Below are 25,229 nucleotides of genomic sequence, written 5' to 3'. Positions count from 1 at the left end.
TCAATTTGTACTACTGTTCTCAGAACAAAAAAAACCTCTATTTCAACTGCAATCCTTTCAACAGCTGATTGGCAAGCCTGTCCATTTCTAGTCTGCAGTGTTGTCAGTTGTCTTCAACATGATAATGAGCCTGTCACCATATTCAAATAGCCCTGTGACAGCATGTTTTGTGAGCATGACGTCCACTGCAAAGGGTCTGTCAAAAAGCACCTTTCAGAAAATGAAAAGAGAATGTTTTTCTGATGATAAATCTAATTTCTTCATAGCTAAAAGAGTGAGATTTTTCATCTGATTTTGTCAGTGTTGTGTTGCATTTGTGTCTTCAGATAATCCTGCGTTCTGATGCATAAAATTTTAAAGTTATCTGTAAAGACAAAGTGAGAAATAATAATCTTTTTTGAGTTCACTGGAGGCTTTGCATAAAATTGCAGTACTGCTGGCTTTCCATCAAATTAAAACTGGAGGGGGGAGGGAATGGCATGCGAGGTTAGCTTGTTACCAGAAGCAAATAAGGCTCACAGTAAAGATCTCAAAGTCTACACACTTCATTCGTTAGGGTCTTCACTCTTTCCCAAACAGCCTATTAAAAAATCTCCCTTGCTCTGTGTGGTCCTAGTTAAGTATGACCAGGTTGCATGAAATTCTCTGGCTTTCAGACCAAGGAGGGTGAACACAGACACAGGCAGAGCTCTCAAGTACTGTTATGATTCCAGACTGTCATACAGACTGCAGCACTATGTATTCCACATTCAGCTGCCACCAGTGGTACTCGTCAGCTGGGGAAATTTTCACCAAGAGGAAAATTTACAATATTTTGGCAACACAGATTCCTTTGCATGTGTGTAAGCATCTTCCATTAATATCAACAGGAAATATACAGGTGCATTGAAAGAGAGTGCTTTCTTTTCCCTGTTGACAAAAGCTGGCCTTAATTTGACTTCACTTTTTAGGATGCTTTTAATCAGTAGCTGATTGAGGAATCCACATATGAAGGAAAATGTTATAAAAAGAAATATAAAACCCCAAACCAACAAGTAATAAAGCCTTCTCTCTTTGAGTCACTGGGTGAGAAAGGGGTGGCAACGGCTGGACTTTGAAGTCCCAGGCTGAATGACATATTAACCTCAGAGCAGAAGTTCCACTTCTAGCTATGCTTCTAACACCATGTGATTTTTACTAAGCAACCCTTGCTCTCTTTGTCTTAGGTTAAATACTGTAAAGTGGGGATATTACTGCCTACATCGCAGGAGCGTTCTAAAACTTAAACAGTCTCTGAAAAAACTGTTGACAAGCTCATGAGGCATTCACTACAGAAAAAAACATGTTGCACAAGCCCAATGTTTTTCAAAGTTATTAAAAAAGTTTGTTTCCTTAAATATTTGAGAAATACAGTGAACCTGTACTGTTAAGATACCGAACGTGGATTTCCTCTGCTAACTACTGAAGAGTATTAAACCTAAGTATTTTACTATTAGTACTACCTGGCATTTTTCAGGCAAGTAAGAATATGAGGTTGAGAGTCATATAAGGCTACAGTCTAAAGGCTGTACCTGCAAGAATCTGGTGGAATTTGTTTGAGGTTAGGGACAGATACAACAGGTGTGAAGGTGCAACTTACCTTCATCACCTTCAACATTTGCCTTTGAAAGGACCTGTACTGCTTGTGTCTTACAACCTCCATTTTGTTCTTCTGTTTACACATATGAACAAATATCATACCCATATTTATACTGCCTATAATTCATGATTAAAATTATGAGTGAATAAGCAATTTGATTAATTCAGGTCTAACAAGCTGAAACAAGACCATTTTACCGACGGTCAATTTTTTTCTTTGTTAGTAGGAGAGAACTTTATATAGAGGAGCTGTATTTTAAATTTGGGATATACAACATGGTATTCCACACTTAATAGTGTAATCCAATATACCTGTAACTGAATAAATTGCAAAGGTAGGATTTTTAAACATTTAAGTGAAGGCAACTAAGCATTATGCAGCTTTAGACAGCACAAATGGACAATCAACATTAAACATGACTGATTTTTAAATTCTTCATTGCTCAGCTGGAGGGAAGTATTACAAGGCCAAAAAACAGAGCTGTGGACAGCTGGCTTTGTGCAGTACCAGTTCTCCGCCTCAATTTTCAAGCCATTCATTTCTTGGGGGGGGGGGGGGGGGGGGGGGCAAGAAAGAAAGGAAAAAAAGAGAAAAATAATCTAAACTAGGCCATACAAAGCAAGCTTGGGTCTCTAGGACTTTCATTGTCTCAGGGAGTCGTCACCCCCCTGAACCCTCATTAAAGCTGAAGAGATGCTGGAACAGCATTAAAATGAATGCAAACCATTTGCCGCAATCTTCTGCTCACACCATCTCCAAATGAAGGCAGGCATTGCATAATCCAGGCAGCTAGAGCTCCTGACAGGTGGATGATTTATGCTCATAGTCGGAAGAATCGGAGAGCCTGCAGAGGACACAGCGTGAGCAAGGTGGTGGCGAGACAGATGCTCTCAGTGGGCTTGCAGAGGCTGGCAGGCTCCAGCTAGCTCAGGTGCAACTTGAACACTTTAGTACTGAACTCATATTGCCTAGATTCCAGCACAGCAAGATACCATTTACAATATTATGTACAGTAGATATACTATCAAATCTATCTGTGTGCTATTTATCTCTCTCTATTTGTGTATACACACTATATATATATATATTTTCTATCTGCAGTTCAACTTACCGTGTTTATGTTCACTTTGTGTGTGCATATTCTCCATTGAAAAAGAAAGGGCAGATTAGGACAAATTCTGCATTGTTACAGCCACACAGCGTAAGTGAAACCACCAGAGTTGAACAGATGTAAGTGGGGGAAGAATTTGGCTCTAGCTTTCAGAGAACATGCACAGATCTGGGATACTGAATATCCTTTCAGTGTTTTAAGAGTGTTTCAAACCTAGGAAAGAAAATGACCGGAAGAAAGATGAAAACATCCACAGGTCCAAATGTATTGTGGTATTCTAGTCACTTATGTTCTGTGTCTGTAAAGCACCAGAAATGTCACAATCTGTTCTGCAGAAAACGCATAATATTAGCAAATGAAAATGACACTCGTGTCATCTACTTTTTTAATCTTTCAATGGAATGAGTTCTTCTGTGTTATTCAAGGGTATCTAAAAATCCCATCCAAAATTGCAACATCATTTCCAACCATGTAATTCAGCTTCCTATTCAAAAAGGAAGTATGTGTAATTAATGTGGTGGTTTGAACTTTCCCTCCTGTTCTGTAAGCAAGAGACTGGTCTATTAAAAAAAAGAAAAAAAAAAATCACACACACACAAACAAGATATTATACCTGTTTGTGTCATGCAACTATACGTTCATTCGTCCTTTAATATAGACAATGAAGCCAGAACTAAATTATCCAACCTTAAGCATAACAACAAAATAAACAATTCACCTGCCTCATATCAGACCTGCCACATTTTCCAATCAAGCTTGTCAATTAAGTATGTAGCTTTCAGGGGCAACCAAAGAGTTAAAACATTCAAACATGCACACTGCAGGTTATCTGGGTTGAATCTGGGACTTTGCTGACTCTCAACTCCTTTCCACTTTAACAGATGGGGTCAAAGGTGGAACTGCAGATGAGAATTAAAGACACATACATCCCTTTAATCAGATAACACATTCAAAGACTTGCAAATTCCCAAGAAGCCACTTTACAGGCACGTGTCATGGGCTGTTCCATAAAGGGGGAGGGAACTGTGGAGAGGAGCGAAAGAGGACTTATTTCAGCTAACCAGCATTAAAAAAAGGCAGGAAATTAGAGAAAACAAATGGGAACAAAACGGGATGGATTGCTAGTATTCAGAACGCTTTCTGATTGCACACATCTCCCTAGAGAGGAACTCCAACATTTGAAGCCTTCACACTCTGCATCCAAATGCTTTTTCTAACTTCATTAAGCAGCCGTGTTTAAGAATACTTCATAACAAGTATTTTAATTAGAGATGAGCTGAAGTATCTTGCCAGTATCGGTATCTCCAGCAATACCAGGATGCCCAGGAGGAAATACAGTCATTCAGCCTGACTAGTACTCACAAAATAGTGCAAGTCATGTAACGAGAACCTCAAGAAACTAATGATTCTCTCTCCCACCTGGCCAGAAAAAGACTGCCTGGAGGATATATGCTTGCAGCAACTATTTTCTCATCAGCATTCTTCTGATACAATTGTGGTATGAAGAGGAAAAAGAATAGAAAATCATGAAAATGAGAGAAGATAAAAAGAGAAGAAAGAAGAATCTTATGTCATCTTTGTTCTCTGATTACTGCATTCCTTTGCATCTCACACAAGACCAAGCAATGGGGCATGTGGCACACTCTGTCAGACAAAAAGCATCAGCAAAGACTACACCTGCACAGACCAGACTCAAAGGCGTTCCAACTTCTCTTTTTGTCTGGAATACAGTCAGAGATTTGTGTTTTGGGGCAATGCTCTTGAGGGCTGTTGAAAAGGAGGAGCCTATTCAGTCCCTTTATAATAAGATCATTACACTTGGATCTTCCCATCTCAGCCTGATCCTTCACCCAAGGTATAAATTAGCGGAAACTTTTCTAGTACATCTTTGAGTGAGAATTCACAAAAGCAATACATTTAAACTGGTATTTTAAAACAGTTTTCTACTTTTTAAAGTAAATGTTCATTTTTCTATTTTGATATTCAGCAGTCTAATCTGTCTTGAAATTGGAAGCTTAAGAGCTTTCATCAAAGTTTGACAGGGAAACCAGCAAGTAGCTTGTGAATTTAAAAATCAGTTCAGAGCAAGACCTCTCCTAACATTCAATAATCATGGGCAGGTACCCTCAATCTGGATCCAAAGCATACTTATGCCATCTCTTAAGCCATCTTACCTTAACTGATTCCACAAACTATATCCAGAAATGCAGTAGTTCTGGTGACTGATGACAAACATGTTTCTCTTCTCACGTTTCAGCGGATAACCCTTGGGATTGGCCATGCAATGAAATCCAAGGTGCCTGTTTCTTAAGCTTTCATTGAATTACAAAAAATATGAAAATGAGATAGAACTTCGGAAATGTAGACACTGGACACCATTGTAAACCCAATCTGGCAGGCTGTCGTGAAAAGCAACATGTGGCTGTACCACTGTTTAACAAATGATTTAAGACCGATCTGTTGATTGATTCAGACCAGAACAAAAGACATGGCCTGTCCGGAAAGCCTTTCTTCAGTCAGCCACCCACAGGACTGAAAAGGAATATTAGAAAGAGACAAAGGGCAATGGTGATAAAATAAATAATCTTGATATGAGTGACCAAAAATGACAAGAACAGCAAGGAAAGAAAAGGAGGAGACAAAAGATGAGGATGATGGTCTTATATTATTTGTTGATTCCAAGGGTCTGCATGTGCTCAGCATGCAGCAAGTTACCAACATTCTCTCTTGTTAGTCAAGCAGTTTTGCTGCAAAATATTTCCAGCACACCAACAATTCCGCCACTAAGGGCGCAGACTGGAGTTAAGCTGATTATAGAACAGTATCACACAGACTTTCTTTTAGAAAGTATTTTAATTTTTCTAAATTAACTGTTTTAATAATTAACTTTTAACGTGGACTGCAATAAGATCCTATGCAAGTTGTACAGAGTGTTGATTTTGGATCTGCTGCACTAAAACTGTAAATCAAATTGACATCTGATGTTATACCTGATGATCCTGAGAACTAAAACCAGATGCTTAATAAGAGAAAAATAGATAAACATATTAACTTCGTTGGAACAATAAAGAGCAAACAGGAAAATATTGATATTATTCAGTAAGTGAATATATTTAACATAGCTTGTGTTTGACTTTCTCCAGAATCATTAATCTAATAAAAGACTATTGAAGCTTAAAATAAAGCTATGTTTTTCATTTATAAAGATTAATAGCAATATTAAGTCACTATTATGAGGGAAACAGACTCCCCCCATAGTTTTCCTTTTCTGTCACATAAACACTCAAAGAAAATAAAAAGAAAGAAAAAGAAAAAAAGAAAAAAGAAAAGTCTGGTTAGATGAGATCTATTACTAGAATAGCTAGTAAGCAGGGCAAAATTTGACATAATGACAATTCACTGCTGAAGATGACATTGATTTCAGGCTGTTGACTTTCAACCACAAAAGCCACATTACAAACTTCAAATGAAATAATATTCCAGCCTCACATAGTGACTCAGTGAGTAGACGTGACAAAGACCCACCACTGGTAAAAACACCTCCAGCTTAAAAAAGGACAATGGCTGACCAGAGAGAAGACTGTGGCTTAGTTACATTGACATCCCAATAAACCATGTTGATTCAAACGGTTTTTTTGTAGGACAGCAGAGATTTATAAGTGTGAAATATTTGAGGGATGGCACTATATGAGGTCAGAGGTAACACCTGCAGATGGTAATTGTAGTGCTTCTCAACATGATCATTGCTCTGGCTGAGTGAAGAGGCTAACAGAGTTCCTCAGCTTCCAAGTTTTTTGGTGCCAATCCATTCCAAGCAGCAAAAGTCTGCCTGTGCATTTGCCACACGGGTTCTATTTAGCAGCACCTACATCATTTCAGCACTTCACCCCAAATAATCCTACCATACAACCTGTTGTTTCTACTAAGGTTTTACACAGTGAAAGTCTTATTGAAGAGATGCGAGTGCTGCCCAAGTAAAGGCTAAGTAAAATACAAAAAGGGGTTGGCTCCAAAGTGGCATTTTAGAGATATGCATATGCATCACTGCTAAATGCACCTTCTATCTGAGTTGCTAAACCTATTCCACTCAAGCAGGGGATGTGCAAATATCTGCACAGCAGAAACAGAGAAAAGTGAAGAATACAAATAACATTAATGACACTCTTTACAAAATGACCCCTATTTAATATAGGGCAGGACCCATGTATAAGAATTCAAGCACTCTGCAATAAATGGCAGTGCCATGTTGATGTATGTGTTTATGGGTGGCAGAGACCAAGAATTAAAGGCAGCTATTTGTCTGGGAGCTCATGGGAAAAGATGCCATATCATACACAGTCCTACATCCTTCAGACTTGTCCCTACCTTCCCTTATCACTTATATTGCTGTCACTGTACTTTCAGTGCATAAGCAAATGTTCACAGGGACTAAATCCACTAAATATCTTTTTTTTAAAATGAAATAATAATTTCTAAAAAATTAGAAAAATACTGCCTCCTTATTTTAGGATCAAAAGAAGAAACATGACAAATGAGGATGTTCAGTTAACAACCTCAGATTGTACTAATATTTTCTCATCATAAAGTGATTAATTTTTAATGGTATTCCAATTTAGGTAGACCTTTCAATCTGCAGAACCTACTACTAATTCTGAGGAAGCAATAGGTAAGGTATGTGCACTAAGAAGAATACCGCAGATTTTAATCCCATTCAAAATCTTGCAAACTCACTATTTTTAATAACAAAACTACAGAGTAACTATAGGCCCAATGCATTCTTCACTGATGCTTGCCTGACTCTGCAAACAACTGCAGTCACTGGGATTCTCACCAGTAACGACTGTGGGAGCAGAATCAAGCCTAACATCTAATCTCAAGGAAGTTGCAGATGAGTGTGCCAGCAAACAGCTTTGACCCCAGATCTGCAGATACTGATGTCTAAAAAAAAAATACATTCACAAATCTGTGGAAAGCCAAGAAATGTAAATAGTTCTCAAACACAGAGATGTAAACAATACTGCATTCGCTACTTTCACTTCATACCGCCTTTTATGAAAGTGGAGTATTTGAATAAAGTGACAACTGCAAAAAAAAAAAAATTATCTTGAAGGAGAGAAATTTTGCTGACTCCAGTGAATTGCTGGGACTTCTCTGTTTCATTCCCAATGAGATTATGGGGACCAAAAATGTTCAGCAGCAGAACATAAACCAGACTGGCGCAACACTGCAACACAAGCACCGTGAGAACTTCTCAGGAGGCCGACAGCTGGTCTTAGCTGTAGGTACTTTCATGTGATTTCTAAACCCAGAAAGAATATCCACATCTCCAATATTTGCCTTTCCTTGAGTATTTTTTAAATGGATTAATAGAAATGCTAGTTGTTTGAGCTCACTATAAACACTAACCTGCAGCTGAATAGTTTGGCCTTCCTCATCAGTTACAGAGAGTGGATAGTCATGAGCCGTGTTTTAGGGCAGACAAATTGGGCTGTCAGTTCTAATGTGTGAACTGGGCTATCAGGCCACATTTTGGTTAGGAGGAAAGAGGCCTCCTTATGAACACCAACAACACTTAGAGATTAGTTTCTATTGTTTCCAAGGAGATTTAACAGGTCCCAGTATATATTAAACCAAGCACAGGTTGAATGAAAGAAAGAAAAGGAGAGCAAGAGAGAAGGGGGAAAGAAAAGGGAGGAAGGAGGAAATAAAAGGGAAGGGAAGGGAGAAATTGAAGGGAGGAAGAAAAGGGGAGAAGGTGGGAAGAAAAGGTGGAAAGGGATGGAAGGGGAAAGGGCAGGGGGAGAAAAGGGGGAATGGGGAGGAAGAAAGGGGGGAAGGAGGGAAAAGAACAGGAAAAGAAACACTTCCAAAAAATACCTGCACTAGAAACCGAACTCCCTCATAATACATTGAAACATAGAAAAGGGTTGATATACAGAAGAGACTTCAACAGAAGACCCACTGTGTTATCTCTTGATGTTGTAACATGGGAGTTTTGTTTAATATCCTGCATTAATGAAGGAGCTCCTTAAGTGTAATATTACAATAGAGAGCATAAGAAATATCACTGAGGTCAACGCCGCTCTATTAACTGTCATCCTGTACAGAAATATTTTCTTTGAATACCATTAATGCTTTCTCTTTCCCTTTGTTCTAATTTCTGAAGGCAGCAGAAACTAAAACTTCCTCCACAATAATTTCTGCTTTCTTCTTGGCAGACTAATGATATTAGACTTGTGAGAGAAATTTACCTTGGCAATGTCTTATGCAGAGGTCTTTTCAAAGGAGATGTTGTTAGGAGGAATCCTATTAAGCAGGCTCAAAACATAGGTGATAACACATTTTTAGTTATAAAGAGGATTGCTTAGTTTTATTTATTATTTTGAGAGAGAATCCATTAATCTGCAACTCTTTACATAAGAGTAAACTCAAGCTGCCTATTCTCCTTGCTGTATCAGATTCATTTTCATAGATTGCCAAAACCAGAAAGGATCAATATGATAATTTAATCCAATCTGCTGCTGAAGACAAGCCAAAGATGTTCATATGGTAATCTTTGCATAATAAACTCAGTAATTTATGCTTTAAAATACACATACCTCTTTAAAAAAAAGTATTCTTATATTTGAATTAATGAAATCCCTCAAAGTGTGAAGCAAAAATACTTTAGAGACCCCCAATTTTAGCATGTTAAGAAGTTTAACTGATGTATAATAATCTGGTTCATTACAGTACTGTGACCATCTAAAATGTTCAAGCATTTTAAAAACTGTCAGTAATTGCTTTTATTCAGATCAGTGCTGATGGAAAAAACTTACAATACAGACTTTCTTTACACACAAGGCAGATTCTGACTACTGCCTTAACACTGCCCAAGGGATGCTGAGGTCACTTTGAGGGACTGTATGAAACTTTTTTAAAAAACCCAAATGAATGAATGAGAAGTGGTAACAGCTACTCAGTGAGGAGTGTAAGTACAACACGCTAACTGTACTACTGTGATGGGAAGGGTTACACTGAAGTCAGCATTGCCAGACGACGAGCTTGGAGAGTTTCCATTCATTTTCAGAGCCTGAATGACAGCTAACATGCTAGCAACAATAAAGATTCACAAACACAAAAAGGTATATTGCTGACTTCCCCATAGCGTAGGTTGCTAAACCTGCCAAATGAACAGCAGTCTAATGTAGCTCCACCAGCTTCCATTAATACTAGGTGAGGATCTGGTCCCCCATTTTTAATAGCTGGACTAAATAAGCTGGAATTCTGTCACTCTGTCTATTCTAACTGGGTACAAAGTGACTGATGATAATTTGTAAAGGCCATCCATTCATAAGGAAAATACAGACATACTTACATGAAGCAACCCAAGTTTTCTGCCATTTCATTATGGTGTAATTTACTCTTCAAATAAACTTAAATTTATTTCCTTATGTATCACCCACTTATGAACTACACTTTCTGAAATAACAAGCAATGCAGATCAGCCACTGCAAACAACCCATAAAAAATTCTGAAAACATCCAGATATCAGAGATGAGAGATATATGGGAGATGTTTTGGTGTCAACAGTCCTCTAAGAAGTATGAAACAGCACTGCTCAGAACTGAAAGGGCTAAGACAGGATAGAGTATTTAGACGGTCTAAAAGCTGTGTTAGTGTCACTCCATAGGTTCCCCTCTGAACCGTAATTTTTAATATTGATACAATATAGGGACAGATAAAACTGCGGCTATCACTTTGCATGTTTCAATTTTCTCCATGGAGGCAGAATAACCTCTTGAAAAAACAGTTATATGAACGCTATATCTGAAACAAAAAAGTAATTTTGGAATTAATTACTCCAGTGGAATTATTTCACATGGCCATCTATTCTGAGCAAGATCTGCAGCATCATAAACTTGAAATAATATCTTCTATCACAGACACATGCTAGTTAAGTAGTCCCACAGATAGTATTAAAAGGCATATAGTATAATGGAAGACTAAAAGTTGAATTCGACCAGATCGACTAGCAATAGGAAAAAAAAAAAAAAAAGTCAGATATCTACCCATGATTTCCCATATCAATTTATGCAGTTTTATGTCCAATTTTCCTTCTTAGAAAAGAAAAAAAATCAACCCCTTTTTCTCACTCTAACTAGCTGTATAAAAAGGGAAACAGCTAAAACACCCAATCTTGCACATGAACACAGATTTAATTCTCCCACCTGAAGCAAACTAATCACCGCCTTTCAAAGCGTTTGAAAGGCCAAACTTAAAAAACTGATTATAAAACAACAGAACTGAAAACTAGAGAATGTCTTAAAAGTGTTCATTTTTAAAAAGGGCAAATTGTTGTTTCCCCTACCCCCCACCCCTTTTTAGCAATTGCAATATTATTTAAAGACATTACTAGGGATACATTTGAAGAGTTTCACCCTAGACTACACAAGAATCTTTATGTTGTTTCATCTGTTATTGTGAATCTCAGAAAATCCACAGTCAAAGAAACTGTATTTCAGGAGAAGAACCAATTGTGATCCTTGAAAATCTGATTTTTCGTAATACTGACACACAAAATTAAAAATAGAAACATGCAGAATTTCTTCAAGTAAAGTGTATCCTGCTGCACTGCTAACAACCATTACCTAGGAAAGTAAGTGAAAATATGACACCCTCATATTTGTCATGTGCTTAAAAGCTCATCAGTATCTACTGAGTGCTTCAATATAAAGCATAACACATACTCATATAACATCCATACACCTAGAGTTATGTTTTCAAGTAACAGTCCATGGGCTAAGCCAAAATGAAATGTTCCTCTGGATCAGTCTGTAGTAACTTTCTTGTGCTACTCAAGAGGAGATGCAGACAAGAGCCAGGACTTCAATCCCACTCCAGCTCAGCCCAAGTATGACATTGCTTTACCCTTCCTTCTCTAGCTTCTGGCCCACACCTTATAAACTGTTAAGAATCTTGTTCTAGGTGTTACTGGCTATGCCCCATCAACATCCTTGAGCATATGTACAGAAATTCCCCACTCCAGCCTGTATTACATGTGACCAGAAATCCAATTCCCTCCCACGGTTTGACACCAAGACATGGCCCCAAAATCCTTACACTAGGTCTCTTGCAGAAACACTGGATGGTGGATGAAAAGCATCATTATCTTCCCACAATAAATGATTTAACATGCAGCTGTCGTAAGAGAAGCCACTCTATCTATTGGCTGTAAGTGGTTTTCAGACCTTGCCCTAAAAACGAAAATATAACTCAGGATCTTTTCCCAGGCACTGTGATTTCTATCATGAATTTTATATGACAATTCACAAAATCCCAATGTAATAAAGTCCTTCCAAATGTGAAGGGAAGCGCAATGTCTGATAATTGTTTCACTTAGGATTACATTTAAAAACTGTTTGTTAAGGAAAATTTCTAGAAGAAAACTCCCCACTAACAGGGTAAGATTTCTGGAGGAGATGCACACTGGCAGATGTGCTGAAGTTCTTCTAAGGAATATGATGCTCCTCTCAAAGCTGCTTAAACTTGATTTTATTTCAGGTCTGCAACTAAATTTTTTTTGTAAATAGATTTAGGCTGTCAATTTCCAGGCATGCTGTGCCATCAGCATGTAGAGACTGCTGTGACAAACGTGGAGGCTGCAGCAGCAAATTTTATTATAAACTGGTAATTGAATTGAACAGGTTTACATTTGAATAGATTTACTGCAGCATGATCTCTGACATGCTGCATGGGACTGAAATCCTTGTCTGTACCTAAAGAAACGTTTAAGATACAGCAGGAATTACTTCAGTTCAGTGTAAGTCCATGCTAATCAATAAATTTACACCACTTTACACATGAAAGAAGTAAGTATATCATCTTTCTTCATTCTGTGCATAAAGGATGTGGTCGAAGCCAAAACCTCATCTCCAGACTTTCCCATAGGTAAAAACACCACCACCTGTCTCTAAAACTACCTTCCAACAAGAACAAAAGAAAAAAAATCTCTCTATTCCATGCACAGTGCTAAAAGTGTACCACGAATCAGTATGGTTTCAAAAGTAAAAGTGGCCACTAAAGCGGGAAAGAAAACAAAATGCCCTTGGGGGTCCTTTTAGGTTGTCCTATTAGGTGGTAGATAAGCAATACCTGAAAAGAAGACAAGCTAACTGTCCCCTAGATTAAAAGACTCAGTAATTAAAAATAATTAGAAATCTTACTGTGTATTGACAGAAAAACTCACACAATATGAGTGGAAGAACTATGATGTGCCCAGGAGTGGGGCTAACAAAGGAACCTTCTTTTCAAAGGAATTAGTTATTTTGTCATTGTAGAACTTTCAGAAGAAGGTATTACTTTTAGGGTAGACAATGTATGAAATTCTGATTACGCAAACTTGTGGGACTGATTTGCATCCATGGACAATGATCATTCATGCAAAAAATCTGATTCACAATGAGCATCTGAATTGTCTAACTAAACATAGTAAATCTGCGCACAATTTTGGTAACTGAGATAATTACTCATTTGTAGAAGAGTCACTTAATTTCCTTATGCAGTTCCAGAAGCAGCACACAGACTAGATTTTTAAATATATATGTTAATGGATATGCAATGGTGCCCTCAAAATTTAAAAGAAAAGGTCTAAACCAATTCTCCTGTATATACTCTTGGTACTACTGTTTCATTTCCAAACAAGTTGCTCAATATATCTTTGTATTAGGTGTGATACAGGGTCTTAACTTACTAAAAAAAGATGTTAAGAAGCACAGTCCCTTTCAAAAGGTGCCATACTCAGACATTGCTTTCTTTCTACAGTTTATCTAAGCGTCACAATTTAACCTTTAAGTAACTGCTCCTAGTGGTCAGTTATATGAGGATTTTGGCAAGTGAAGAACCCTCCCATCACCACTGGAAGAGAGGGTCAAATCCTGCCATTCTTACTGAGGCAAAATCCCCATTGAATCTGACAGGAGTTTTGCTCAAGTAAGACTAAGGACAGCAGGATTTGGCTCACAGGATCATAGCATCTGCCAAAGCAGTTGCACAGAACAAGGTTTATTCTTAGTAAGTATAATCCAATAAGAATATGTCTGTAGGTGCGTGATAGGCCTAATTTGTCCATCATCTCTCCACTGGTCTATGTTGTTCTTAGATTTTACCAAGAGCTGTACACTTAAACCCATTTTAAATTACCATCGAACAATTTGCAAAAATCAACCATCTATTAAAGCTGACTTTTTAAGCACTGCCAAAGCAAAATTGCATGGGATTATTTTAAAGTGGTTGCTTAACACAAAGTACTCTCCACTGGAGACAATATTTAGAAAATATTACATTGATTTTATTTTAAAAGGTTATCTAGCTCAGAAGTCCATGACATCTTCTGTTATTCTTTCTTGGTGGTAACAGCACACTACAATAATAATGTATACAATACATGCACATAAAAGTGTATTTTTGCATGTATGTTAACAGAAGTAGAAGTCCATAGCAGGTGACCAAGATTTAATGAATTGCCTCTTTCTGTAATATAGATGAATCAGGTTCCAGGTGAGACAGCACTGTTTCTTGGAAACATTTTCTTATATTTACCTGTCATTCAGTATCTTCAAAATGTAACTGATGAATTAAAACACTCTACATATACTTACAGGGAGGAGCAGAGGTTCTCACATGCTTGCCTTTTTTTTTTTTTTTAAAGGGGTGGATTCTCCTCTTCTGTATGCCATTATTTGCTCCAGTGTAGTTACAGTAACTTCAGTAGACATACTCAATATTTTTACTTGTTTAATTGAGAAGTAACCCTTTTGTTTGCCCTGATGACATGAAGACTGAGTAAAAATAGGGAAAAGAAGGCACAGTATGTGTTTCTGCCAGAATTGGCACAGACTAAGAGTGGTTAATGATTGGAAGAAAGAAATCTTTGAAAATTCATGATGTTAAAGTGTTAAGGAAAATGAGAGGATAGCTATTCTGATGATTATTCTCTCGGTTACCTTCTGAAGGAGACTGAATGCTGGGGTAGGTTTTGCTGCACTACACATAGCTAGAAATTTTCCAGAGAAGATGAACTCTATGTAGATACACTGTAATTCCATAGCTTAGAAAAGAGGGTCAGGAAGAGCAAGTATACATGAAAATTGCCTTTACAATACCTGATTACAACACTCACCCATATCTCTTCTTTCCTGGTTGTGCTACAATTGTTGCATGCATTTGCAGAGAGATACATATTGACTTGATCAGTCTTACCTTCTTTCAGCATGCCAACTTTTAGACACTTCATGAAGCGGCAGGCTTGGCAGGACTTGCGTCTGCGCTTTGTGATTTCACATTCATTCGTTGCTGGGCAGCTGTATTCTATGTTACCTGTAACAGAAAGTACAGGAAAAGAGAGGTATTCAGAATCACTAATCAACACAATGGATATACGAAGTATTGATACAATTACTGTTGTGTTTAATTTTGGAATGTATCAAGAGTAAACAGTGCTATAGAAAAGAAACACCTTTCAAGTAAAAATGAAAAGCTGAGTTAAAGGATGAGCCTTTTGACTTTTTTTTTTTTTTAAATCTCGACAGCTATATGAAAAAAAATACACAAAACTGCAATTAACATGAGTCTGTGTCTGACTCCACACATGGTCCCTAGCAAAATCCTTCACATAGATTATTCTTGCTGGTAGGAGGAGAAAATTTTGTCATTTTTTGTCTGTACCAAGCCACATGCTTAGGCTTCTAACCTGAGCACTCTTCGTTTCCTTTTTTTCCACCAATTTCATGAGTCTTTCTTTGTCTAGAATACGAAAAGGAGACTGTCATGCTTTATTGCACAATCAACTGTAACAGGTACTACAGAGCTTCACCCTTCTTCTTCCACAACAGCAGGCACATGGTATCAGGCAGGGTTCACCAGCATTGCTACCACCACACCGAGCCCATTCTACAGCTGCCAGGTCAGATCTCTCAGCCAGGACATCTCCCCTTCTCTCTATGCTTTAGACAGAGTTCTTATACTGAGAAGCATCAGAAATAGGATCATTCCTCTCAAGCTGTCAGAATAACAAAAACTGGGGGAGATGCTTGCCTCTGCCTCTCTTAACTCTCCTTAAGGCCTAGAACAAGCTAGATCCTTAAATATGAGCCCTCCCAGGCAAACCAGTGTCTCAATTTTTTTTGTTACTGCTCAGGAAATATTATTTATCCTCAAAAATAAGAAAAAACCTACCTGAAAATTAATGGGTAAAATACCTATGAGTAATTTTCTTTACATTTTTTTAAAATCACATCTTTGGGTATCCAAGTCCAAATGGGAGAACATCTGTTCTCTTTTGCCCTAGTACCACTGCACTTTTCATAAAACAGCTTAGCTCAGCTTATTCACCTGCCCAGCCATGCATCCTATTGCCCATACATTCAATATGACAGACTTCGCAGCAGTCCAAAGTTTCACCAGGAAACTGACTTTTAAATAAAGTATCTTCCCCATCAGCCTGTCACATCTTGCTTTAAAGGTATTTCTTTATTTTCTAACCCTTTCCCCCTGTGATTAAGTGCATTAGTATCTTAATGAAAATGCATTCTGTTTATTGCCCTCTTGGGAAGCAGGAGGTCATCACACCAAATGCATAAATTGTCATCAGAGACAGTCCGAGCATAATTGCAATTTTGCTGCTCCATGTTTGCTGCACTGAGGGTCCGTCAAAGTCCCCTGAAACATGCGCAGGTTCTAATAATTAGCATAGAGTCTGCCTGGGACCACAGCATTGATGAAATATTTCAGAGTTAATCACACTTTGTAAACACTGATTTATATTGACTACCTTTCTCCAGACTGATGTCTCCTCATTAAATATCACATTAGTGGATTGCAGGATTGCACAAAGACTCAAATGCTCAGCAACTGCTAATTCAACAGGAAGTAATACTTAAACTACTTACACCTATTGAAAATTGCTTAAGTATTTATGATAAAGGAGGTCTGCATGGTGCAATGTATATTCTGCCAATACAACCAGCATACTTTGCACAGCCTTTTCAGGCCTTTGCAGGCTTTCTTCCTCCTGAACATTCCTGCATGACTGACTTAGCAATGCTGGTGAGTAAAACAGATCTTGGTATGTCTGAATGCTAATGGTTCTTGCTGGCAAAACTCAAACTTCAGTTTAGTCCTCTTTCCCTTCTTTAGCTCCTGAGAAGAAAGCTATTTAAGAAACTGAAGGATACGGCAGGTAGGAAATTCAGCACGACAGTTCCTGCAAAACTTCTTTCCAATATGCATTAGCAAAGTAAGGAAATAACATTTGTGGAAGGATACGTAGGAAAGGATGGTAATGGCAAGCTTAAAAAAAGATTCACATTATTCTCTCACCACTCTAATGAGGCATTCTTGGTGAGGCACAACGACTACACAGTGAGACCTTCAAAGCCTTTCACAAATTGTATCTAATTAACTTCATCATATTATAGTAATAAATGTATCACCAACCCTATTTAAAAAAAAGAAACAAAATCAGAAATGCTTTGCACAAGATCAAAGATATCTTTGCACAAGGTCAGAAACGATCTTGGTCAAAAACAAGATCGAGATTACAACACAGAACTTCAAGCAGCAAAGCTCTGTACCAGGGCAAGTGGAGCACTGCCACTGCAGCCAGAGTCCTTGTGCAAAGGCACAGATCACAAAGGTACAGATGTCAACACCAAAAAGTAGCATTCAAAACCAGAAAAATATAAGCAAGATTTCTTATCCATACCCTGACATTTCAGTTTTGCGCAAAATCCTGTGAAACATGGCAAGGGTCTGTAGTGTGCAGCACATTATGCCCCGACAATGCAACTTATTTTTCCTGCAAATTCTTGCCACCTAAAGAACTCTAAAATGAGCTATTACTCTAGTCACTTAGATTCCAGTACTTGAGCTTAGAGGGGCAATCTTCTCCTATCAATTTAGGCTACTTTACTTTAATGAACTGTATTTTACAGCAGATGTTCAATCTTAATTTTTGATGTTAGAAAATAAACCTGGAAGATGTTGGAAAGAGTTCCTCCAATGAACACAGCAGAGTTACAGTAACTGCATTTATTGCTGCAGCAAAGATCCGCATCTTACCAATGGCCACAGTTGGTTCCCCTAAAGTGTTTCAGCATTTTGGAATATGGCTAGACCACAGCAGGAGTTCAAGGAATTAACATTTTGTCACCACTTCACATATGAATGCAGTATTTTATCAAACATCTCCATGGACAGACTTAATTTCTGCCAGTGAGCTTTCCTTAAAAATAAAAAAAAACACCTACTGGAATTTTGCAATGGTTATGTACCTGGATATATATCATACTCAAAATGCATTTTACCTAGCACTCAAAGTATTAGTGGATATATTTTTGGTAAAAACATAGATTTACTGCACATTGCAGGTCATTAGAGCTCTCATAATATCTTATTTACTTCTATACCTTAAAGAAATTGTTTGAAGGAGTGTTTGGGAAACTCTACAATTTCATAGGTACACTACATACATTCAAGATGCTCAGATTTGCATTTTATTTCGATGAAGAAGATTCAGAAGGAAGCTCTACCATTTACTTGTCTACTGCATGATGCTAGAGGCTGAAACTGAGCAGCTAGTAAGAGCATAAGTTGAGTTTGCCCAGTCCTGTCAACAGTTGGAGAGGTAGCTGTGTTATTCAAAATCAACATGGCAGCTCTGAGTCTTTACACTGGGCTGACAAGAACGATTGAGCAATTTGTAATATCTCCTGGCTGGTTTTCAGAAAGGACTGGGCTCTGATTACTTATTTCTGACTCTTTTGTACAATTAGTTTGCAGGCAATATAATTTTCTCACTTACTCCTTAATAGAATCGTGCAGCTAGCTGGCTGATAGAATAACAGCATATATGTAAAACTCCTGCCTGAAGTGCCAGGGGATAATTTGTATATTCCTTTCAGTAGCGTAATGGACTTTTACAGTTTGGCAGTTAAAGGGCTGAGTAATGTAAATTAGTATGACGTTTGAAAATAAAAATATATGTCAAATCTTCACTCCCCAAACACATTGCCCTGTGCTGTAATAACACAACAGGATTTATGCCAGCCTGAGTCCCTTTTCTCTCCTCATGCACTAAGGAATGTTTATTTAAAAACAGTTCCTTTTTTATACTAATTTGTTAAATTTTATTATCTCAGCCAAAAGATGAGAAAATACTTCTAACACGCTGTGCCTATCAGGAGCAACTGACTCACTAAAAATATGATGCCATTTGATCTTGAGATAGCAGATGAACTGCTAAAACTTACACTGCATAACTGGCTCTTTGGTTTTACACGCTTCAGACTGTCAGATCCTTACACATAGCTCAATGATAAGTGGTCCAAGATACCATTTTTTTCATCTCACAGGTGAGGTTTGGAGGTTACCTGAATGAGAAGTGGAGTCATAGTACAATTTTAATGGTAGAGGGAGTTACTCAATGGCTTTACAAGCCAGGCAAACGACTGGATTAGCTAAGATTCTCGAGACCATTTTGGCCATTTCTTGCATGGAATTGAAAGCGACACTCAAGGCAACAGCAGAGGAGGAGTGAGAACCATGACAGAGAGGCCACTGAAAGCACTGGGCCTTATACATTGGCGTCTTATTCAAAATGAAGTTATTGTCATCAAGAGTTACAACTTTAGAACCTCACAGATATCAAGAGTGCAAAGCTGGCTCTAGAAACTGGCTCCAGCCTGTGGGACAGACTGAAACAGGGGTCTCTCTTCCAGAAATACTGACAAGAATAGAAGCTGCAGACAGCAGTTCTTAGCAGAAGCTTTATTTCCCTTTTCACACTGTGACATTTGCTATTATAACACTGAAGATGTAACAACATTGCTGTGAGCTATTGGAATATGCTCAGAAAATCTTTGGACAAGTAAAAGACATGAGGAAGACTGAGATATGGGGTGAAAAAGCATTTGGAAAGAGTAGCCATGAGCCACTTAGAAAAGCAGGAGGAATGCTGAAGATACCAGTACTGAAACTATTACTGTGTGGGAATGTAGGTCCAGGGGGAAAAAAAAAAGAAAAAAGCAAAAAAAAAAAAAGAAAAAAAGCAAACCAATAGGGGGGAATTAATTATTCCTTCAATGTAATAATTTTATGCTATTATCAGCTTCTGAAACTGTATTTCAGTATCTCTATTTATATTCAATAATGCCCCATTTTTCTCACAAACTTTCTCTTTGAGCTTCTGTAACCTAATACCTTTCTTCAAAAACTTGTATTTAAAAAGCAAGCTTTCTCACTATTCTTAATAGAGGCTACTGCATCACTGGATTTAAGTCTTTCTGCAGTAAGGTTTACCCCAGGTACCACCTTCACGCTCTGTCTTCCTGGGTGACAGACCCAAAGGAACACACCTGCTTGTCTGTGGACTGGCATGCATGAAAACTCTGGAAAACGAAAGGTAGCCAGGATTACAGCCATAGGTCTTCTGGGAATTAATAAAAGAGAAGTCTTAGAAAGAGACAGGAGAATCTAAGCCAGCATAGAGAGTGAATTATGGTACGTTAGGTCACACCTTGATATGTAATCCAACCAGAAAAGAATAGTTCTTGAGAAACTGAGGAGAAGTAGGTACTGTTGGAAATAAAGAGTAATAAGCTAACTTAGGAAAAGAAGGATAGAGAAAAAGTCCCCGATGGACTTAATGTATTTGATGTTTATAGGTCTTAGCAAAACTGAACTGAGGAAAGTAAAAATATTTTCTCTCAGATTAAAGTTTTAGTTCTTGCAGTTCTGTTCCCTACTTTGCAGTCAGAACTCAACTGAATTTGAGTAAATATTTTCACAGGTAAAAGTACTGTTATTGATAAGGTTTCAGAAATGGGGTCAGGTTGGAATGAGGTTGGAATTTAACCTAACTGAATCCAGTTCTGGCTGACAAATCCTTAGATGGATTCACCTGATACTGTAGATAGCTCTAGGAATTATAGACCTATGAATTCTGCTACATGTCATCTGGAGCTGATTAAGCCTAAAGTTGACTGTAATCACAATTTTTCACCCAGATGACTTCAGAAACAATACTGCACACATAGAGTTAAAGAACGTTTGAAAATTTGGTTCCTAAATGTCTCAAATGTTTTTTTTAAGATGATAGGACCATGTATGAAGGATTATGCTTACATCTCTGCTGCTTGTGTTGCCTTTTCTGTTACAGTAGAAAACTCAGCAGAACCAGCTAGTTTTTAAATAACTCTACAGTAGTATGATGGTGTTTGACAGAGGGATACATCCAGCTTAAAAGTACATTTTAAATGAAATCACTATGTTGAGTTCCTTAAAAGAACCCAGTGTACTATGTTACTGAACTATAATATACTTAGAACTTCTAAAATTTATTTTTTATCTCTTTTTCTTTTATTCCTAGAAAGCAACACGAAAGGAGATTTAAAACGAAAATGTATAAGTGATGCTGGTTGGTTTGACTGCATGACATTTTTGCATCAGCCTCTAACTTTAGGTAGGTAGGTTTCCAGCCTCATAAAAACCACCATAACTTTCAATATGAGGCTGATATTAGGGGGTGTTGAATGACACCTGTAAGGGCCCAACTATCTTTGATTCCCACTGGAGGTAACTTCTTTATCTTCCAACAGAAATGAAGGGCATTTAGGTCATTTTAAGAGAGAATCAATGCTTTGAAGACACCAACCCCTGCCACCTGGGAATCACTGAAGAGTTGTCCAAGTGAGAAAGACTGAACCATCTATATTTTGTCCCTACTGGTATTTTATCTAGGTCAACTTTGATACATCCTACCAAGGTAGCATGGAAAATTGTCACTGTTTGTTTATGAGCATGTAGAACATCTCAGTCTGTAAAGTTGCAAACCAAACGAATTTCACAGCAGTAAAAAAAAGTAATTAAAAAAGTTACAGAAACACTAAAATAAATCACTCGCTAGCTGAGACGTCACATGTCTCCAGTTTTCAACTAGACAGAGCTTCTTAAGTGGGCTGGAAACTTTCACAGATGTTTATAACAAATAGAGATCCTGACCTAATTATAATGGCACTGATACATACCACTGTACCAGTACTATTTGTAAACCACATCTCTTTCTGAGTACTTCTGATGGGTTTGAAATAGTCATGCACAAATGAGGCTGCTCATTCTTATTCCCTAGTAATCTAAATGCAGCATATAATTTACAAGGGTGTAAGGAAAGAAGAGATAGTAAAAAGAATAGAGAACCATCCGTACACTTTTAGACTTCTGTCTGGTTCTCAGATTTCAGCATGTTTATATCTTATTGTCTCATCTTGCTTGGCTGCCACAGTTACGCAATGATATTATGACAGGATTAAAAATCGTGTTGGAAGGAATTAAAAATACTTGCTCAGTAGTTTGGTTGGCCCATAGGCACAGAGACATCAGGAGAAAAGGGAAGATACCTACCATTGCTTGCTTAAAAAATTCTTTGAAAGAAATGCTGAGGCACAGACTTTCGCTTATATAAGGAAAGTAAATGATTTAATCAGGTAATGATGGATTCAGGTGACATTTAGTGTTAGGTTCACTGGAGGGCTGCTATCTTTGCACCAGAGCCAAGGTCCACAGACTATTGCACCAAGATGCAAGCCTCCACCCTATCTTTCTACAAAAAAATATCATCTTAGCTACCAGTAAAGATGCTGAAAAGCTGTAAAATCTTACTTAATTTCGTTTCATTTCCTCCACAAAAATGATGTGCAGTATTACAGGAGTCAGCTTTGAGATGCAAATTAACCTTTGGAAGCCACTTCGGTGAAGTCCAACTTCGAATCAAACTTTATGTTGTCCATTTTAAATGTCACCTTATCTGAATTACATAGCTAGTTCTAACTTTCCTAATTAAAACTTCCTGATTTAAAAAAAAATATATATATATTTACTGTAAAGTGTTTGTACATTTACAGATCAAACTGGCTCAGTAATGGGTAAACACTCTAAAGAGGGTTGAAAAACATGAACAGTAAAGGGATTAAAACCAACTTTGAGTAACCAAAAAGGTGGAGAAAGTACAAAGCAGTTTAATCTAGCTCCTAGTTTGGGCAGGCATTGAAGACCATAGGAACTATGTTACTGCAGAACTGTAAAGCTGAAGGCTCTTAGGTGACCAGCATAAAATGAGATGGCAGACTTGGTCTAGTTCGCGTAATGACCAAAAAGACAACAGTATTCCCAGGACAGAATATGTCTTGTTTGTGTTAGGAGACATGGACAGGCAACAACTCTCAAGGATAAAGCTCTTAAATGAGACAGTGAAGGTATGACTGCATGGCTTCTTACTAGCTATTGCTTTATTCACCCTGCGTATAAACAGAAGATTGCTGCCTCAATACTGTTTATCCAACAGTTTTTCCACAAAAAATAAACATATAAAAAAAAAAACAAAGCCCAAGAACTACAAGGACTATTGAATGCAATATATTTTAGCTTTTGTGGGGAAAATTCAAACACTGTTCAAGGAAATAGTAAGCTCTGACACTTTTGCAACAAGCCTTACCAGGAAGAAAACATATCAATACCTAGGCTTTTCACACTACCTTTTCATGCTAGTTCAAAGAGTCCAAAGATGACAGTCCTGAAGATTTGGAAGGATGGAGGAAGAAAGTTGTCTAGATGCAGGCCATTATTTTAGAGAGATGAAGGCTAAAATAAAACCAAATAGTAAACTGTCTTTGAATCTCTAAGTCCTATCATCCTCCTACTGAAAGCAAGAATAGCATTTCAATCCACTTGCAAAAATGTTTAAGTTACAGGCACTGAGTAATTACATATTATTAATGCAAAATGTGTATTTACTAGTCTTTATGATATCTGAGCAAATAAAAATTGAGAAATGTATTTACACTAAATATTGACCACAAAATATCTAGTGAGTACAAGACCTCTGCGCTGAACACAGGACTTTGCACCCAGCTGTCAACTGAAAATTCTTTTTTTCTCTCTTTTAATGAAAGCTTGGACTTTTCAAGATAACACAGTGCACAGCAAAAACTGGAGAGACCCTAAAAATCAATGGACCTGTAACTATTTTTAGACATTGCTATTTTCTACTATCCCTGATGTTAAGCCAATTTTGGGGAGATTTGGCTGTGTGTGAGTTTCTGTGAGACATTTGCAATCAGCCACCATGTAAATTATCCCAGAAGCAAACTGAGAGCTGCAGCTGAGTAAGTACTAGGCTGAGCAGAGAGAACATCCAGTTCTCCCATCCCTTATATGTCACAAAAGGGGGCAAAACGTCATTAGACTCTACTATGACTTAAGCAGACACTGATTTTATATACTGAGCTGGGGTTTTGGTGGGGTTTGTTTTGGTTTTTTTAGGCAGGTAATTTCTTGTTTCTAATTTTTTCTAATATTATTGATCTTTATCATAATCTATGCATTCTTTACCACAGCCCCAAATGTATTTCTGTGCTATGTTAAAAATATATATTCAAAAATGACAAACTTACTCCTTCCTATAATTCAAGACAGGGTTCACTTAATTTCTTTACTTTTAAGAAAATTAGCAGGGATTGCAAGAGGCAGGAAAAAGAAGAAAAGAAATCCATCAGCCAGGAATGGACATTTTTTAGACTAAATGCTGTCATCTGAAAGAGAACAGTAATCTCCACTACCCTTAAAAACAGGTGTACGCTCTACCTTAGAGTGAAATTCGCCTTGTGTAAAAGGCTACTAGGTATCCTGTGATGCACTTCATTTCTGTCTTATGTAAGATGCTGGTGTGCTGGCTCTCTGAACAGCTGCCTGTGGCTTTCACCTACTGAGATTTCAAAAGACTCCTTTGAAATGGCAAGAATGGAAAGACTCCCTTTGACTTAGTGGAAAGGACATCAGGCCTCACGTGAACACAAGATGTGCTTCATAATCTTAACCTTATCAGCTCAGCCTTGCTCTCACTGAACTCAGGGCAGTTTTGCCCATGGCTTCAACAGGAATAGCACCTAGGTTCTAAAACTGTGAGCTAATCTAGTAACTCATGAATGATAAACAAGAAAGGTTTGGGAAGTCAAATGTTCTTTTTCACTGAATCAATAATTAAGTACCCATCACAATTAAATTATTAGCATTTAAAATAAGCACTTCTTTCAGCCAAGACATGTTATCCTTACATATGCACAGTTACAATATTTGACTCTTCAGGTAGTCTGGTTTAGCATTCTGTATTTATAAATCTCTTGGGGTTTTTCTGTTTTCCTGGTTTCTTATTTGCAGTTATGCAGTAACCAACTTATTTTAAAAACAAGCAGAGAATGAAAGTGATATGAACCAGGAAGTGAAATGGTACAGGGAAGAATAGCCTCTACAAACGCTGGGACTAAATTCTATCATTTAGAGCAAAAAAACTCAGGGGAATTATTCTTTGTGCAAGCTTAAAGGTAGAATTTGCCCATTCAAAACATGAGGAGTACCTTTTTCTTATATACTTCTTCTCACCTTACCACAATCTATGGTTTGATTCATCAA

The 25,229-nt window shown here is 37.6% G+C and overlaps 1 protein-coding gene across 14 annotated transcripts in view; it reads right to left on the bottom strand.

Annotated features, from left to right (window-relative positions):
- ESRRG (estrogen related receptor gamma) overlaps positions 1-25,229 on the bottom strand; it is a 386,503-nt gene that overhangs the window by 100,607 nt on the left and 260,667 nt on the right. For all 14 annotated transcript variants that reach the window (XM_075042636.1, XM_075042629.1, XM_075042635.1 and 11 more), the window contains one exon: positions 14,970-15,086. In XM_075042636.1, coding sequence (XP_074898737.1) covers positions 14,970-15,086 — 117 coding nt within the window. The remainder of the gene's footprint in view (positions 1-14,969; positions 15,087-25,229) is intronic.

The sequence above is a fragment of the Buteo buteo genome, chromosome 12 (assembly GCF_964188355.1).
Source record: "Buteo buteo chromosome 12, bButBut1.hap1.1, whole genome shotgun sequence".
NCBI classification, from domain to species: Eukaryota; Metazoa; Chordata; class Aves; order Accipitriformes; family Accipitridae; genus Buteo; species Buteo buteo.
The sequence above is the reverse complement of the archived record's forward strand: the minus strand, read 5'-3'. Positions and strand labels throughout refer to the sequence as shown.